Raw genomic sequence first — 18490 nt, 5'->3', positions numbered from 1 at the left:
CACGCCCGCGGCCCCCGCGCACATCTGGCGGCTCCAGCTGTGCCCGCGCCTGCGCGCGCCGCGGAGGGGCGGGCGCGGCTCCCCGCACACACACACGGGGCGGGAACCGCCCCTCGCTATTGGCGGAGCGGCCCCTCGGTCCCGCCCCCGCGGGGGGCGGACGGCTCTGCCATTGGCCGCGCCGGCCGGCGGCGCCTCTCGGTTGGCTGCGGCGGCGCCGTGGGCGGGGCCGCGCCTTCACCGTGAGGTGCGGGAGGGCCCCGGCTGCCGCCGCCGCCGCCGGTTCCGGGTCCGCGGGGGAGAAGCCGCGGAGGGCGATGGCGTAAGTGCGGGGGGGAGCCGGGACCGGGCTGCGCTCCGCTCCCCACCGGGATGGGCCCGGCGCGCAGGGCTTGGCCCCGCCGCTCGCCCTGGGCCTGCCGGGAACACGCAGCCGCCCCCGCGCCGGGAGGAGCCGCGGTTCGGCGCGGGGCTCCGCCGGGCCGGGACGGGGAGGAGGCCCGGTGCCCGTCCTTCCGCCCCGCAGGGCCGGTGGTGACCCCCGGGGGCCGGTCCCGCCGTGCTTACCGTGGTCCCGGCCGCTCCGCGGGGGAGCGGTGCCCGGAGAAGCCCCTCCGGTGTCGGGAATTCCGTGTTTTCCCTTTGGCGTGCGGTAACGCCGTGCAGAACGGCTGCGAGGCCGGGGGCGGGAGCTCACAGCCTCCCGTTGTGTCTGGCCTGCGAGGGAAGTTTCCCTGGACGGTGAAAGGCGTTGTCTGCCAGTGCCTCGGGTCCTGAGAGGGTTTAGCACGCACACGGGGGTTTAACACGACGTGCACCTGCTTTTTGGTGTGGCTGAAGCTGTAGTGGTGATGATACGTAACGATGTTACGATAAGGTGCTTGCACTTTGCGTTATCAATAAAAAACCCGATGTAGTTACCAATGTAACGTGTACATAACAGATATAATACACAATATAGCACTGATACGGTGGAGGTGTGTTTTGGAGGTAGCCACGTAGCAAATATCCCGATCACAATCTCTGTCTGGACTGGTTTGCCATCTTAAGGCCCATCTCCACAGCAGCCTTCACTCAACTTTGTGAAAACTTCCCAAGTTGGCAGTTTCCTGCAGTGTGTAACTTTCTCAGGTTTACTATAGAAAAGGCCACAGTTGTTGCCATGTGAGTTCTTCTGTTGTGTCACTTAATCCAGTAATTCTGCTTTTCTGGCTTGTTCTTTTTATTGCGGCCGTGCAGGGTTTCCCTCCCTTGCTTTTAATGTGCAGCGAGCAGCTAAACAGTGGGGCCAGAAATTTTGGCAACTGAGAAGCATAACTGGAGGGGAGCAGGGAGTATTCCTGTTGTTTGTTAAAGTATGTTAATAGGTTACTCAAACAGCCATTGATAAAAACAGTATTGATTGTCCACTTAGGCAGTTGGCTCTGAATGGACGATCAGGGATGTTTGTTTAGGGTCATGGCCTGAATTTGCACATTCTGACAGTGACCATGAGTAGGTTTTGCTCGTGGTGGATCGTTTGGGCTCATTGTGTGAAGGTAGGGATACATTTAAGTAGATCTTACCCTTGGTTGTGGCGTGCTGAAGTCACTCACCCTTTTGGGAATGCTGTTAGAGAGCTTTGGCATGTGAAATGTGCATCAGCTGCTGTTCGGCGATTGCTCTTTTGCACCATTTTATCCTGTGGGAAATAGGCAAGAGGTTAGTTAATGCTTTTGGTTAGCAGCATGCAGAGTTCTCACGTGTTGCTGTGACATGTAATCGCTTCTCCTATCACTGCTTATCTCCTCACATAACTTACTCTAGCACTTGTTGCTGCACCGAAATCTTTGTGGTGACTCCAGGCTGGGGTGAACCAACAGGTAGTTTCCTTAAGGATGATGGTGTTTGTAGCTACAGGACTGACTCTTTGTGAGATTTATGGCCAAAGACTTCCTCTTTCTCCAAATTGTGGTGATGTGTCAAAAGAGAAATTTAGAGCAAGTGTACTTCTGGAAAAATTCATAGGTGTGGAGTAGCTGGCTGAGTTTCCTAGAGTATTTCAAAGGTACAGTACTGTACTCAAATTAAAAAAAGGGAGGAAAAAAAAAGTTATTGCCTTGTTTAAACCAACAACAAAGGCCCCAAAGGCAATATTTTTATATTTCTCTCTAAGTTGAGGAGTGTGCATGAGGGAAATTCTTAGTTATCTCTACTGTTGTAAGCCTTTAGGTTCCACTGTTTGTGCATTTTGGGGTTTCTTCTTTTTGGTTTTGTCCTTTTTTTCCTCTGCAGCATCAAAGCTTGGAAATGTAAGCAGGAAAAGAACCAGCTCCCCTGAAGGAGTCTGGGAGGCAAGGTTAAGAAGTGTATTTTTACTGTTAAGCAGTTAAATGAAAAATCATCCCAATTCAACCAGGTATTCCTAGGCTAGCAGTGGAAGTACTGTGTGTTGGTTGCCATAGCAGGGGTTTGTCTTTGATCTCTTTCCGAGGCAAACTCATGTCATTTACTATTAAAAATAGATAAATAAAAGCTACCACTTGTGCTGTGAAACTCTACGTCATTGGGCAGGCTATTGTGACAAGGATTTTTATCTTGTATCTTACCGTTCCTTTGAGTATGCTTTATTTTGATTTAATTCATTTTGAAGTAGACCTGTTATTTGCTGAGCTACTGTAGTGCAAATTTTGTTTGGCTAAGGCTGTCCACGCACCGGCTCAACCAGGTGTGGCTCTGCTGGGCTCTGCTGTCGGCGCAGCTGCTTCTGCTGGGGGTTGCAGCAGGATTTCATTAGCACAATCAAAGCTCTAGTTTATTTTGTTTACAGTTTACCGCTAGCGGGACTTCAAGCACGGGCAGAGAGGGAGGGACATAGACCTGATTGTTGGCTGTTTTCTTAAAAAAGCTCAGAGCTCATTTCAGTTGAGTACCAGGTATGAAGGCAATGAAATTTGCCCTGTGGCAGAATTGCTCTGCGGGTGCTGTCACTTCCCTTGGTTTTTTTGTCTGTTTTTTTTTTTTTTTTTTTTTTTTGAGAACAACTTTCCTTCTCTTCCTTCCTCTTTCCTTTGCTTGCTGACTGAAGAGTAGCTGAGTTTGCTAAGCTGTGCTGGGATGGGTTTGAAGTGTTTGACCTAGCTGGAGAGTTTTGGGATAGGTGCCAAGGTTGGCAGCTTGTTGTTTTGTGGGAAGTGTTTAATGTGCCTCTGGGTGCTGACAGTGTGAGAATATCCTGAGAGGAAAACTCTGTCTGTGTTTGTGAGCCTCCTTTATTATATCATTTACTTATCTAAACCTCTGATTTCATAGCAGAAGTGCTGGAGACCCTTTGAAAGGCAGTGATGGAGTGGGTAATGCAAAAAATACCTTTTTTTTTCCTTTAAAGAGCTGCCTTAGGTATGGCTTCTTTTTTGAGATGAGGCATCCAGACGTGCCATCTACATGCATTTATTGACACCAGGGGGATTTAATGTGTCACTGTGGGTGTAATTGTAACTCCACTGATTAGTAATTGCTGAGGAAGTTGGGAGTATCCTTGGAATGGCAGTTAACCTATAATAGCACCAATTAACATATATTCAATAAGCACTTGATTTTGTGTGGGTCTGAGGGATATGTCTGGCAAATTGAAACTCCTGGTTTATTCTCCCTGAGGATTCCAGTAGTAATAAGAGAATTGGCCATGTCCATTATTTCCCTGCCCACTTCATGACCATAGAAAAGTATTTCTTCTCAATATAAAATGCCAGTTTTTTCTGCACCTTTGGACACCCCTTTTATTCTGCCATCTCTACAAGGACGTGCCAAGAAAATGACTTTACAAAGGATGTGGTAAACAGACATTTATTTTTCTTTCTCCTCTCCTTGCCCAGCTCAAGACCCACATCACCCTAATGCTCCCAGGCACTGAGTGAAACATTTGTTGCCTTTGTGCTCAGCTGTAGGTGCAGGACAGACCTTTTCCAGGTGGGTGCAGCTGTCCCTGCCAAGTGGCTGCGCTCTGGTCGCAGAGTTTCGGGTTTCTCTCCTGCCAGCTCTTGCATATATGCATGCCTCCTGTAAATATTTAATGACTTAGCTCCAGCACAGGTTTGTTCTTGGTGTTGAGTTAATTTGCCAGGCTGAGGTTAAAACAGAGTTTACCTATCTGATGTGATTGGAATGAGTTTATGAAGATTAGGAGCAGCTGCTTTTGAGTATTTGGCATTTTAGGGGTGGAATATTTGCGGTGAAAATTGGTTTGGGCTTGTAACACTGGAAGCAGGCTGAAAATGGAGTGCATCCCCTCAGGATTATAACTTCCCTTGCCTCTTTTTAGTACTGTGAAGAATGGATTATGTGTGACAGAAGTAATTAAAATTCACTTTTAAAAGTCTGTTAAGTATATATTTTTGCTATAAAGACAGCCTGGCTGACCATGAGGTGCAACTTGACATTAAAGTCAAGCCCTCATATCTTTAAGGCAGTCCAGTGCCTGCCTTGAGTATGCTAAGTGCTCCAAATGTGCATAACCTGAAAAGCAGGCCCCTGGTATTTCAGTTTGGGCATCATAAATGAGGGATTTGGCCTTTATCTCTCCTTGCTTCAGATATTCATTTGGAGAAAGACAACTACATGATGCCCTAAAGGACTGCTGTGAAGATAAAATATGAGTATCAGTGTTCTGTCACCTCAGTGCCACAGAGTATTTCTTTTCTCCTGTCTTCTTCCCAGGAGAAAGCTAATACATTTTGTATTTATTAATGTGGTGTGTGGTAAATGAGAGCCACAAGTGACATAATGAGTAGTAAAAATGTGTTTAAAAAATAAGGCAAGAGGGGAAGGCAAATAAATCCAAACACTTATCATGGTCTTAGACTATATTCATCACAGAACAGCACAGACCTTGAGACAAGATGCTAAATAAATGCAGAGATACAAATGTGAACTTCTGGGTTTCTGTTCCTCTTTGTTACATTTTCTTTTGTGTGTTTGCATGGTTGGCAAAAGTCAGCTTCACACCCTCGGGTCTTGCCATTCCAAGAGGAGTTCCTTGTAGTGTTTACTTAAGAGAATTCAGTAGGCAGCATGAAAGAGCATTCCAGCCTCAGCAGCCTATGGATCACTGTTCCTGGAGAGTGCAGCAGCTGGCTCTGATGGCACAGCTGAGTTTGCACCCAGGAGTAAATGTAAATGTGGGCAGTGAGAGGCTGCAGGACTCACAGCTGTGGTTACAGTGTATAGGGCATGGAGGAGGAAGGCTGCAAAAGATTAGGATTTTAAACAGTGCTTACAGTGTATAGGGGCTGGAAGGTGCAAAGGAATGCTGGTTACTCCAAGTAGCAGATACCTGTTCTGAAAAGATTGGATTTCTTCCTCTAAGTTATCCTGAGAGGAAAATTGTGTCTGGTAGAAGTTATCGTAAGTTATCCTGATGGTGCAGATCCTGCCCCGTCATCCTCTGCGCCTTATAGATGTGTGGGGACACGATGAACACTCTGTACTCCTGAAGTCTCTGCTTGCATCCCCTTTTTATTACAGTAATTGATAATCTAAGTGGATTAAGCACCTGATTGCTCTGAGAGCTGTGTTGAGAGCTCACATCCAGTGTAGGTGTTGCTATTGCCAGGTCTTGGGTGGTTACACTTTTATTGCCAGCATCCTCCCTCAAGGAACTTGATCAAGGGCAAAGACTGCCCTAAATAAAAGAAAAAAAAATAAAATCAGTGGGCCAGGGTGTTAAAGGATCATCTTTGAAGCTCACATGTGTTGTACTGACACGTGCTGAGTGATGGGGGATTCTTGAATTTATTTGCATGCAGGTAGGAAATGTATCTCAGAAAAAAATTGAAAGTATGTCCAGTTTATGGTTATAGGTAGTGATGACAAAAAAAAAAAAAACACCCAAAAAACCACTGTCTTTATTTAAGTAGCTAAGTATCAAGATCCAGTAATTTCAGTCTCCAGGTTGTCTTGCCACTGTCCTATTTAATGATTTTTTTTGACGTGTTTCAGTATAATGTAATTTTGGGTGATAATTTCTTAGGAAAAATCCATGGTTTGCTTCCTTGAGGAGGTTAAATATTGGTGGTTGAGGCAATAGATAGACAGTCCTCAGCTACTGACAACATTTCCTTGGTGATCTTGGTCACAACAGAGTGACCCTGTTGTCCTTAGGTGAGAAAGAGAGAGGTCAAGTCCTTCCATCCTTTTATGCTGGAAGTGTTGATTTGGCTTTTTCTCTTTACCCTGTGATTCAGGGGTTAAAGGCTCTGGAGGCTGCCTGCAGAGACATCATCTGCTCCATCATACACACTGACTGTGTGGCTTTTTTATCAAGGTACTGTGGATGTCTTAAAGCAAATCACAGTGCCATTATGTGCTTTAATTTGCTGTTCTGAAGTCCCTTCTGAAACAATGGCTCCTTTCTTAGTCTGTGTGCATTTGTGTGATGTTTATTCCTCTTATTCCTCCCCCTTGTAGGGGAGTAAGTTGGTAGCTTTTTTATCATCCCTGCTGGAAACTGGTGTTGGTTCCTTGTGTCTCTTTGTTTCTTTTTTTTTTTTTTTTCCTGTTCGCTGCTTTCATGTTATTTCCTCCCCATTCTGTTTCGACTTGCAGAAGGGGTAATGAACAAATTATTAACCCTTTTTCTTGGGACTGTGCTCCTATTGTTGTTCTAAACACAGGCTGTTGCTTCAGGTACAACAGGAGAAACAAGTGCATTAAAGGCACTTTTCCCCCAGCTTCTTCCTGTCAGAATACCAAGAGTAGTTTGAGTATTCAAGGGTAAAAACAGATGAGTTGCTACATTTACAGTTAACATTTGCAAATACTTAAAGCTGTTATGCTGAAAAATTAAGGACTCATCAATATTAGTTTTATGTTCCAGAGTCCTTGATGGAGAAACCAGCAGAGACTTCATAACAAAGGGGAGCACAGTCTACTCATATTTTTGGAGGGGTGAACACTGTCAGGAAGTCAGGCTGCAAGGAGCTGGGAGGTGTTAGAAAATAAAAAAAAGAAGCAGAATTAATGCTTCTTTTTTTCTAAGAAGACTTGACACGTAACATCCAAAGGAGAAGACTTCAAATGAAACCAATGCTGCAGAAATACTGCTGTGTAATTACAGATGTTGCTCAGTCGAGCAATTCCCTGCTAATCACATTTAATTAATATAAACCCAGTTGCAAGGTGATTTATGGGTGATTTGAAGAGGTGTGTAGGATCAGAAGGACTGGTTTTACAGAAGGACTGGTTTTCTGTTCTCTATGACAGATCAACCAGATAGTCAGTTTTAACAGAATGATACAAACCCATCCTTAAGCAGAATTATGGACGCAGCAGATCAGGAGGTTTTGGGAGTTTTCTGTAAATCCTAGAAGAGTTTCCTTTGGCCTTTCCTTCTGCAAGGGCAGGGGTTTAGCCTCATGTTACATTTTTGCATGTTAGTGAGCTTAATACAGCCTCATTTTTACTTGCATGTTCAGTTGCCTTTTGACTTAGTGCTGTGGCACAACAGTTTTGGACACTTATTTGCTTTTGAATGCTGTACAGGGCATCCAGGGTACTAAATTTGGAGGGCGTATTTTGGTATTTTGTTGATATGTAACTTTGTTTGGGGCAGTCTTGTGCCAGGAAACTGTTCCAGCAGAGATGATTGGAAGTGTTTCTGGAACTGTGGAGTAGAAGAGGAGGTAGCTGAGAATCGTGGGGTTGTTATTGAAGGAATAAAACGAGTACTTGAGTATTTGTGTGAAACAGACTGCTGGAGTGGTACATAGTCCGTTTTTTCCAAACTGTACTTTGCTTGTTACTCATTTTGGTTTTGGAATGGTTTTCTTTTTCTTTCAGTTCTATAGGTGCTGGTGCAAAAACAGTGTAGCAATGGATCAAAGAAAAAATGACAGTTTTGTCCCAAGTATCACACAGCTGGAAGATTTCCTGACAGAACATGACTCCAACGTGGTTTGGCTGTTAGTAGGTAAGGTTAACTCTTGTGTCTTGGTTAGATTTATTCTATGCTAATCCATAACAAAGGATTAGCATGACAGTCAGCTACAATCATTTCCAATATGTGCCTCCCTGCCATTTAATCTGGTGTAGTTTGGAAAATGATCTAAGGACTATTGTGTTTAATGACACAGCTTCCTGACTAAATTGTGTGCCACAAAGAGCCTTTAAGCCAAGCTGTCATTCAGGCAGTTATGAGCTGGATTTGTAAACATGCCTGATTTAGGTATGCTGGTTGTTTTTGGGGTTTTTTTTTAGCACTAGTGCTATTACTTATATTGATGTAGGCATTTTTATTCATCTATAAACAAGTGGCTCAAGGATAGCAAAATAAGTATGAAGTTGTACTCAGGTCCATTTAAGAATACTGAAAGTGTGCAATGAATTCAGACTTTTCCAAAGGTAGATAATTAGATAAGGTCTGCTTTCCTGCCTTGACTCTTGGACTTGGAGTGATGGGCAACACAGGATCAACTATTTTATTTTTTCACTTTCACTTCTGACAAGTTAAAGTCTATTGGCTATTGACATACTGGTATTATTTTTCAGTAGGCCAAATTAAATAGAAAGGACATGGGTAAATTATTTGAGAGTGCTTACTGTTTATGTTTCACTTTTAGCATGTTGAAATGGAAAGTTTGTGTTCAACATGGAGTTCTCAGTGTAGTCAAGATGAAAATAGGGGAAGTCACTGGTAGTAGCTCGTGGTAAAATGTGGAACAGATGCAAATTGATCTGAAAATTTTGTCTTCAAAAGCTTTGGCTTGCTTCCTGTTATGAGGTTTGGATAGAAACACATTCGAATGATGTTTATTAAGTGACCCAATTTCAACCTTTCCTCCTTTGCTTTTATCTGCTGACCTATGGCATCCTGTTATAAGGGAGCATAAAGAGATATCAGTGTTTTCCTCTCCTGAATGCTGAAACAGCTAACTACTGCTCTCAGTAAAAGGTGATGAATTTTAGAGATGAGAGTGCTCCTCAAAGAACCATTGCTCGCTTCTGGAATCGTTTCTAAAAATCACATGCAGTAAAACTTCTGAAATGCCATTTCCAAAACTTGGTTTCAGTGAAGAGGCTTTAAAAATCAAGAATATAATAATGAAATTAATGAAGTTTATGGGATTTGGTGAAGGAAAAGGCTGCAGTTTGTGGCAGAGGTGAGTCTAGTGCTGAAGGTAGTGGATCAGCCTGGGAAGTGTACTGGTTTCCCAGTTTTTCTCAGTATTGTTTCACCTTGAGAGGGCACCTTCTTGACTGCAGCCATCTAGCAGTGCCGAGTTGAACTTTAATCTCAAATTAAACCCTGTGGACCCTCACAGTGTGACTCATCCCACCTTTCTCCCTCCCCAGAGAGGACCAGCAGGGAGGAGCTTACTCACCCGGTAGTGGGGGAGGTGAGCACTGTCCTTGGAGTGTGCCTGCCCTCAATGCCAGCTGCAATTTCTCTCCTGGGGTGTAGATTCCACCCTCCCTGCTCTTTGCTGTGTGATCACCCACACAGACTTGGTTTGCTTGAGTTTTGGTCACACTACATCCATTTGGGAAAAAAATAAAGGAACAGTGGAAGAACAGATAGACAGATAGGTTTTGTAAATATTTTTTTTCAGTAATTATCTGAGCTCTTCAAAGTTAAGGTTCCTATGTGTTTCTGCACTTTAGATTTTTCACAAAAAAATTCCATTTTTAGCATAAATAAAAAAATTCTGTTACAAAGTTCATGTTTTTTTTTTTTCCCTACTCTGCTTTGGGTGAAAGAGAATGGTAATTATCAGTAAGGTGAATTAGAACTAGTCCATTCCTTGGCAGTGCCATTCCTTTTGGGTTTGTCCTTCTGGAAGCTTAGAGAACCCTTGTAATTAGAAATAGGTTACTAGCTCTTAATCAACTCAAGTGAAAATGACTTTGGGGACTAGCAGACCTAATTTTTTTTAAAAAAAACTTGTTCCTCATTGGATTGCTATTTCCTTTTTTCCCTATCAAATTCCATGCTTGAACTGTTGAGGTATTTCTGCTAACCCAAGGGCTGGTGCATTTCTCTCAGGAGGCAGTGTTGTAGGAAATGGTTTTGTATATGATCATGTTTCCTGTGATAATATATCAAAGACTAGAAATTTAAGTTACAGCTCACAATTTGGAGAAGAGTAGGGAAGCTATGTAGCATGACTTGGGTGTTGAGGTTTTTTGGGGTGCTCTGAAATAAATGTCCATGTGGGAGAATGCATGTTACAATTCCATCTATAAAATCTAACTTCTTAGATGGTAAGTGATGTATGAAATAATTGATGCCATCTGCACATCCTCTGGGAGGACAGTTTTTTATATATTGGGAAATGGAAGAGCAGTGAAGAATCTACATTTTTCTGGACTTCCCATTTCCCCCCCCATCTCTTCACACCCTTCTCACACCATCTCTCTGAAAACACCCACTCAATTGTCCCCTCAGTTTCAATTTTTTTAGAGGGCAGGAAGAACACTGCTAAGCCTCATAGTCCTAATAGGTAAGGTTTTTATCTGGGTCAGTGTACTTTAAAAAATGCTTTAATTCATTGTAATCTTTCAACAGCAACAATATTGTCCTGTGGATGGATTATCTACCTAACTTACTATAATTCCCGGAACATTGGCCTCATTTTAACGTTGGTTCTTAACAGATTATATAAACATGGCTACATCCATATTGGTAAGTTATGATTCATGTAATGCCACTCTTTGCTGCTTTTATCATACCTCAGTTTGCTAAAAACTTGTAGTCAGCTCAGTGTTCCTTCATTGGGTTGATTTGAAAACATTCAGTGGATTCAAAGCAGAGATTCAAGCATTAAGTCCCTGTTCCAGCACTGCCCTTGCTTTCTAAATAAGCTGTCAGAACAACTAATCACAGGTTGATTCATACTGGGACTATGATATGTAGAATTGATAGTGGCTAGAACATTTTGCATCAAAATCTATTAACTTTTTATTAAAATATTTTAAACTTTTTTCAAGAAAACAGGTCAGTACAAATCACTTGGGCACTTACCCACTTACAAAAATATCTGGTGCTGAGTCACAGAGGGCTGTAGCCCACAACCTCACTGATCACACTTCTAATTTTCTTTCACTTGCTCCTCTGCCTTCCTCTGTCTGCTTCACAGAATAGCAATGACTTCAGTTCTGGACTTGTTCTGCAACTATACCTCATAAATGTGGTGAAAACTTAAAACCAAAAAATCCCACTCACACTTGGCCTGCCACAGACACCCTTTTGCAATTCAGTTGCTTGTATCCTCAAGAACCTAAGAACTGTATTCCAAACCACGTTCAAATCCAGCTTTTTGGAAGAGCAAAATAGATGAAATACTTACTGGCTGCTTCACTTGATCTGTAGGCTTTTATTAAAATTTCTCTGTGAAATTGCCATTAAGTAAGGACAGCTGATATGGCTGGCCAAATATGTGGTGTTCTTTATGAACCTCATCAGTAAGTAGAACATAACATTAATGAAATCCAGTGATTTACAGCTTGGTTTCAGCAGTTGTTTAATGTTGATTTTGGTGGTGGTTTGGGGTTTGTTTGTTGTTTTTTTTTTGTTGTTGTTGTTGTTGTTTTTTGGTTTTTTTTTTTTTTGTTTGGGTTTTTTTTTTTTTTTTTTAATTATGGTGTACTTTCTGTGAGTGAGGTGAAAAGCCTTATGAAAAATATGGGCTGTTGCATTACCTGCTGGTCTTTTCATACTTATTAATCCTTCTTGCTGCAAACATAATTTGTTGTAATAATTGGACCAAAATCCTTACAGCCATTTAAAATTTTTAAAAACAGTCCATCAGGAATCTTTGTTCCTCTGATTATGGTCTTGCACACAATGTCCTGAAACTCCAAATGTTCAAAACAGCTTTTCTAATTCTTTTGAGATTTGCATGGCACCTGGATGTTTCTGAGTGACTCATGTACCTCAGGGGCTTGGTTGTGTTGTTGGGTGGTGCCAAACCCAGGATCCCTTAGTTGTGTACTTGGTCTCCTGTGTTCTGAATCTGACTTGCCTTCAGCAAAGGAACTCAAGATACCCAGTTAACCTATTTCAGATACTTGAATGCTGTATTCTCTCTGTTCACAAAATCAACAGCTTTATGGTAATAAGCATTTTTTCATTTTTTTTTTTTTATAATTAGGTTCCTTTTCATTTTCTGTCCTGTCTGGAAAAGTCATGGTGCGTGAAATCTATTTCATCACAGAGGACATGTCCATCAGGTACAGATTTCCAAGGGAGCCCTCCTTCTAAATAAGTATTTTAAATACAGGTCCAAATAGCACAAGTGACAGTGTAGCTTTCCAAATGAGCAGTGTATTTGTAAGTGTTGGACTGTCTCTTTTGGTGCTAGTATTTAACACTTCTACCTACTTGGGAGCTCATTTGCTGTTTTAGCCTTATCATGTGGAAGTGAGTGCTGGATAAGATGGTTGTTATTCTTCCATCTTATATTTGTCAAATAAACCACTTTGGAGTGTGAAGGAGAACTGTGTTTTCATTTATGTCTTTGATTCCTTCGTGCTCTTGCTCTTAAATTTGCAGGATTCACGTTGGCCAAGTAGCTGGCATTTACTTACTGGGATTCAGAAGAATTTGTTTTGTGAACAGCATGCCAGCAAGTAGTTTGTAGTTTTGATTGTTGCTGTTAAAATTGGAAAGCCATGAGGAGGCAACGGATATGGGGTTTTTTATGAGCTTCAGCTAAAGCGGGAGTTGTGTAATACACTGTGTGCTGTAATGCTTTGTGCTTTCATGTTGCTTGTAGGCTGCCTCAGCTGCAGACCTCTGCACAAATTGCTTGTAGGATGTTGGATTGTTGCTCTCTCAACTTCTGTTTTATTCCAATTTGTTTGGTTTAGAATTCAAGATGGATTTATCATTTTTCGCTGGTGGAAGATGTACAACCCTAAGCAGAAGCAGCATGGTAGGTTTCCCAAAAAGCTTTCCAAGTCTAAATTTACAGGTAGCCTACAGAAATACACTTCCTTTGCACAATCACAGGCATGCAATTGCTTTGTTAATGTGTACCTGAAGTACTGTGATGCTCAGAAGGTATGGATTTGTTCACTGGTTGCAGAGTAGATGCAATAAATACAGGATTCATTATCGGGGACATGAACCCTTCCTGACACCAACCATTAATCTTAATAGTAGCCTTCATTAGCTGCAGTCCAAGCATAATTGTCTCTGTATTGAAGTTGATAACTATGATGAATAGAGATGTCTCATGTTCTGCAAGTGATTTTAGTTTGAGTTTGAGTGAGTGTTGTGCTTCCAGTGTTTTAGCTAAAGTGTTATAGTAGGGGATGTCCTTTAGTATTTGACAAGCCCGTGTCTTGATGACATCTCTGGCTACAGAAGTGAGGGAGTACAAAAAAATTCATTTTTCTTCCTTACCTCTGGCTGAAGATGGGTGATTAACACAGATGCAAGAGATGAATTCTATCTGCAGAAAACATAGAGAGAAAGCATAAGTAGCCTGGGGCTGTGTGCTTAATCATTTATAGGATTAGAATCTAGCTGGATGAGACTCAGGTCCTGCTTCTCTTTACTTTTGGCGCCATCACAGCTCCATTGCCTATTCAGGGAGGTCTGGAAATGTCGGCTATCTACAGCTGAGTACACTAATTGAGAGGGTCATTGAACTTTGGAGGGTTTTTTTTCCCACCTTGCCTTTGGAAGTGGCTTCTGCTGGTGTGAAGCCTCTCAGAGTTGTCAGCAAGCTCATGGAGCTGTTGCTGTGTCAGTGCAACTCAGCAGTGCTGCATGCAGAATCAGTCAGGTGAATGTGAGACTCCACTCTGGGCAGTGATAGGAGTTTGGAAGAGCTGCCCATTTCTATTTATTGAGGCACTGCTCACCCTCTGAGGTGGTAGGGCACAATTCAAATTCACTCTACAGTAAAAAAGTCATTCAAGAAGTGGAACCTAGTCTTAGAGTTAATTAGATTTTGCCAAACCTGTTACTGTCCAAGGGGTTTTGATAGGACTGTCTTTATCTGCTAGTTAAAACATATTTCTCTGGTGGCTCAGAGAATGAAAAATTAATTTAATGCAGTGAAGATGGTTACCTGTCCTCTATTGGTGACGTTTTTGCTTGGCTTTAACACTTCCTGCTGGCATTTAAGGCCAGGTGATTAGTGGACAAATAATCCAAGTAACCACAGAAGTTAGAGGTGTCCAGGTCTGACAAAAAAGTAATGTGACTAAAATGCTCTTGAAGGGTTAAGTCATGCTGGGACTTGAGGTTTTGTGTATACTTGGGAAATGGAAGTGGTTTAGGAACAAAAGCTGGAGTATCATGTTGTGGGTAGGGCACACCCCAATGACTTGGCTTAGGTGCCACAGCCCATTATCAATTTTCACATTGTGAAACAATCTGGTAGCTACTTGTACATAACCTACATAAATGCTGCTTTGAATAATTTAGTATCATAGCATTCAGATTTGCTTGTCTCTTTTTCCTTACCCCTTTTTGTTTCTTTTCCAGAAGTCTTTTAGCAAACCAAATTGATCTGTGGAGGTCAGACCTTATTTTGTTGTTAGGAAAAAGAGCTGCATGTCTCTTTAAATCCCCTTTAAATAGATGAATTAGTACATATGATTTCATTTAGTAAATCAAGTCTAATGCTTGCATCCAGGAATTGAAAAATTACATTTATTTGTCTTCTTGATGCTGTTGAGATCTCCTGGGTAAACAATTGTGTGTCCCAATCTTTGTCCATGTCATTCTTTGCCTGACTCTTATTGATGCAAGTTAAGGTTGGCAACAAATGGATTTGGTGGTGCTTTTATGAAAACAGGAAGGAACTGAAGCTGGTTCATTAATTTTTCTCTGTCTCCTCTTCAAGAAACCTGTGATGCCAATGGGTTCTGGAAACTTACTTTCTATGTATATATATTTTAATAATTATATGAAAATTCTGGTATTTTAGGTGTGATGGGGGAAAAGTTGGGACAGCATTGCAGAGATGTGCAATTTTGAGGGACAAATGAGTTTTTTATCAAATTGGGTGCATTTAATCAAGTAGATGTCTCTAAACCTTGGATCTTGGGCATCTGCATTCCTTCTTTTGACCCTGACCACAAATGTTTGCTCTGAGCTTTAATTTCTCGTGTCTTTGGGAAATGCCGCCTTCAGTTTGTACCCCCTGAGTTACAGCTTGGGGACTGCTGTAATAACCATTGATTCTTCAGCTGCCTGAAGTATGTTTGACTTAGCAAGACCAGATGAGGTTTTTAGAGCAGCTCAGGTCTCTTGAGTCAATGTGTAATGGGCACTCTTTCAACTGGGTAATTAGGGGGAAGTGGTGTGAGCTTTTCCCTCACATTAACTGCATAATTAGGTCACACTTTCTGAGGCAAAAGTATGTCAAAGTATGTCACAATCAGCTCTCCATATGATCAGCAGATGTTAAAGCAGGTTTTAAGGATCAGAGAGCCAACTGATAGAACAGTTGAAATCTGAAATTTGTGAGAATGTTGACTGATTGTGCAAAATGAGTATGATCTGGTTAGTGCTGCATATTAATTATTTCTCTGTAAAAGAAAGCTTTTTCCCACTTCAGGCATGCTGTACCAGGGAGCTTGGCTAGAAAACCATTTGTGTTTTGAGATTGAGTTGCTCTTAGTGATATCTGTGCTAAAAAGCAGAAATTTTTGCCAAGGCTTCTGTTCTATGCATCAAGAGAGATGTTTGTTTGTTTGTTTTTATACATGAGACTGAAAAACTTCATTTACCATTTTGTGCAGTTTTTTGTCTGGATTTATTTTTGGACTGTGACCTAGGGGTGAAATGCCTTTCAGATTTAATATTTTGTATGCAGCTGTCTTATTTGCCAAGTTTTACTGATTTGCTTAGAAAGCTGTAATTATTTTGTGGAATTTTTTACTGCTTTTTAATATGTACTTGAGCAGCTGTTCAGTACTGTGTGGATTGGTTTTGCAAAATGTGCATTTTTGAGAAACTGTGAATATTCCAAGAGAATGTTGAGATAGAATTAGAACCTCTCTTCCTACTCTTTGGTTAGACCCAAAGGCAGAAACTCGACTGTATATTATGGTGAATGACTTTGAATTTCACGTGTACAACCGCTCTGAGCTTTATGGCCAGCTTCAAGAACTGTTTGGTTTGGATCCCACAATAATTCCAGCAAAGAAAGATGATGAGAGAGCACAAGTGAATGGGAGGCAGAGAACACACACCAATCTTGAAAGGTAAATAATTATTAATTTTGCTGTTTTGTTGATGCTTTGTTCTGCAAAGTGCTGAACTAATTGGGGCGTGTTTTGTTAACGTGTGCTCTGGAGGCCAAATGAGGGAAGCACAACTGAGAGAAATTGCACTGACAAGCCTGACAGTCTGAATCTTTTCCCTTTCCTCAGATTTCCTACCTGTAATAATTAAAAAACACAGCCAAACAAACCAAGCACTCTTGTTTAATGATCAGAGACAGGCTGAAAAATCTATTTGAAATACAGTGTGGAGAGGAAACATGTGTTGAAGAGGATTATGCTGGCAGAATAATAATGGTTTTGCTCACTAGAACTAACAGCTGCCCAAGACATTGAATAGGCAAAATGTGAGGATCTCTATGGTCTTGTGTACAGCTACACAACCTGTCTTCTGTTAATTCCTCTTTTTGGGGTACCCCAGAAAATATGGACTGGAAATCTAAGGAGTTTTATCTGGCTCATGTGCGGTGCGGTCAGATGTTCAATAATCAGCTTCTCTTTGGGCAGGACCTCACCAGGCTGATTTACTGTCAGGAGCAGAGAGGATCTAATGAGACTTGAGTCCTGCCACTGCTGCTGGCCAGTTGCTAAATTTCAGAGTGGGCAGCTGCAGGAGGCTGTGGCAGTCCTGAGTTTCACTGAGGGCTGTGTCTCCCAGCCGGTCTCGTTGTGTCTTTATCTCAAGCGCTTATTGACAGGCACAAGAAGGATTTCTGCCTTTGAGGAGCATGTGTCTTGGGAAAAGAAAAATCCCATGCCTCAACAGGAGTATTTAGAACAGGCCAAGATCCTCTGAGGAAGATTTATTGAACTATTGCTCTGAGTTAAACAAGGCATGCTTGTTTCCTACGTGTGTCAGCACCAAGGTGTAGCTGCATGTGCTTCCTGCTGTTCTCTCAGGCTTGGGAGGCCTGGCAAGTTGTCTTGCACCCTCCTGGGGAAGGAGTGTTCCCCAAGATCTGTGTCTTGAAGAGCTCTAGAAGAAAAATTTGCTTGGTCCTTCTGCAGAAAAAACAAAATAATAACCCCCCTTTTTTTTTTTAATTTAGTGTTAAAGTAAAAACAGAATCTCAAGACCCCTCTTCTTCATGGAGATCACTTATTCCAGTCATTAAAGTCAATGTGAGCACGGTGAGTGAAAAGACCCTTACAGGGAAACTATTTATCAGTATTTGCTTTAAAAAAGACACTTGCCATTCTTTTTTCTTACAGATTCTATTTAAAGTTGTTCTTTGCCTTCATGCTTTAAACAAGTTAGTTATATCATCAGCACTCCCCTGACAGTCACAAATCCTGCTGGTGCTGGTGGAAACACAGCTATGTTCTAACTTTTGGGAAATACTCATGCCTCAGACTTAGTAATGATTTCCAGAATACCACCAAGTAATTAAATTGTGGGTGTTGTACAGTATGGGGTGTGTTGGTTTTTTGGCAGGTGTTTGGGGTTGTTTTCTTTTTTTTTTTCCCCCTGCATGTTTTAATAGAGATGTTTGGACACATTGTTTAGAAGTCCATGTTACATCCCAAAACCACATCCCTCCACAAATAACGCAAATAAACAACAGCAAAAAAGAATCAGGAAAACTCTTATTGAGTTAATAGAAGAAAAAATTCAGAGTTTAACATACCAAGGTAATATTTGTAGATCTGCACAGGTTATGGCCAGGACTTTTCTCCATGTTCTTCATTTGCATGTGGCTGGTTCAACTGCATAAATCAATACTGAAATGTAAGAGATTAGTGTAAACAGATATGTAAATATAAGAGAAGAGTGATTACCAATGAGTTACTGGGTTTGCTTTTTCATTTAGGGTCGCTTGGCATTTGGCAATCATTATCAACCACAAACACTTTGCATTAACTTTGATGATGCCTTTTTGACATACACCACAAAACCACCTTCAAGCCACCTTGATCAGTTCATGCACATTGTGAAGGGAAAATTGGAAAATGTTCGAGTCATGCTGGTTCCAAGTCCAAGATATGTTGGTCTTCAAAATGATGAGTAAGTTTAGGGTACTTTTGTATCCATATTATTTTCTTATTTATTTTAAGAACACAAAGAAAAGAATGTTTGCTGTATTTCAATGTGTTTATTTTATTCAATGTGTTTAGACAGTTGCTATTTGTTACCACTCTGAAGGTTTTTGTTTTTGCATCTTTGAACAAATTTCATTTACGGAGAAAAGCGCTGATTTTCTGTGTTATTCTAGGTTTGTATTTTTTGTGTGTGTTCTGCTCTATTAAACATAGAATCATAGAATAGTTTGGG

The 18490-nt window shown here is 41.5% G+C and overlaps 1 protein-coding gene across 1 annotated transcript in view; it reads left to right on the top strand.

The window, feature by feature from the left end:
* The first annotated feature begins 246 nt into the window (after nt 1–246).
* BLTP1 (bridge-like lipid transfer protein family member 1) overlaps nt 247–18490 on the top strand; it is an 87769-nt gene continuing 69525 nt past the window's right edge. The window contains 8 exon segments of the mRNA XM_036381680.2: nt 247–322; nt 7816–7945; nt 10541–10657; nt 12126–12204; nt 12844–12908; nt 16014–16200; nt 17268–17349; nt 18030–18223. Coding sequence (XP_036237573.1) covers nt 7849–7945; nt 10541–10657; nt 12126–12204; nt 12844–12908; nt 16014–16200; nt 17268–17349; nt 18030–18223 — 821 coding nt within the window. The 5' untranslated portion in view covers nt 247–322; nt 7816–7848.

Source organism: Molothrus ater, chromosome 4 (assembly GCF_012460135.2).
Source record: "Molothrus ater isolate BHLD 08-10-18 breed brown headed cowbird chromosome 4, BPBGC_Mater_1.1, whole genome shotgun sequence".
Classification (NCBI taxonomy): domain Eukaryota; kingdom Metazoa; phylum Chordata; class Aves; order Passeriformes; family Icteridae; genus Molothrus; species Molothrus ater.
Note: the sequence above shows the minus strand (reverse complement) of the source record. Positions and strands in the feature narration are given on the sequence as shown.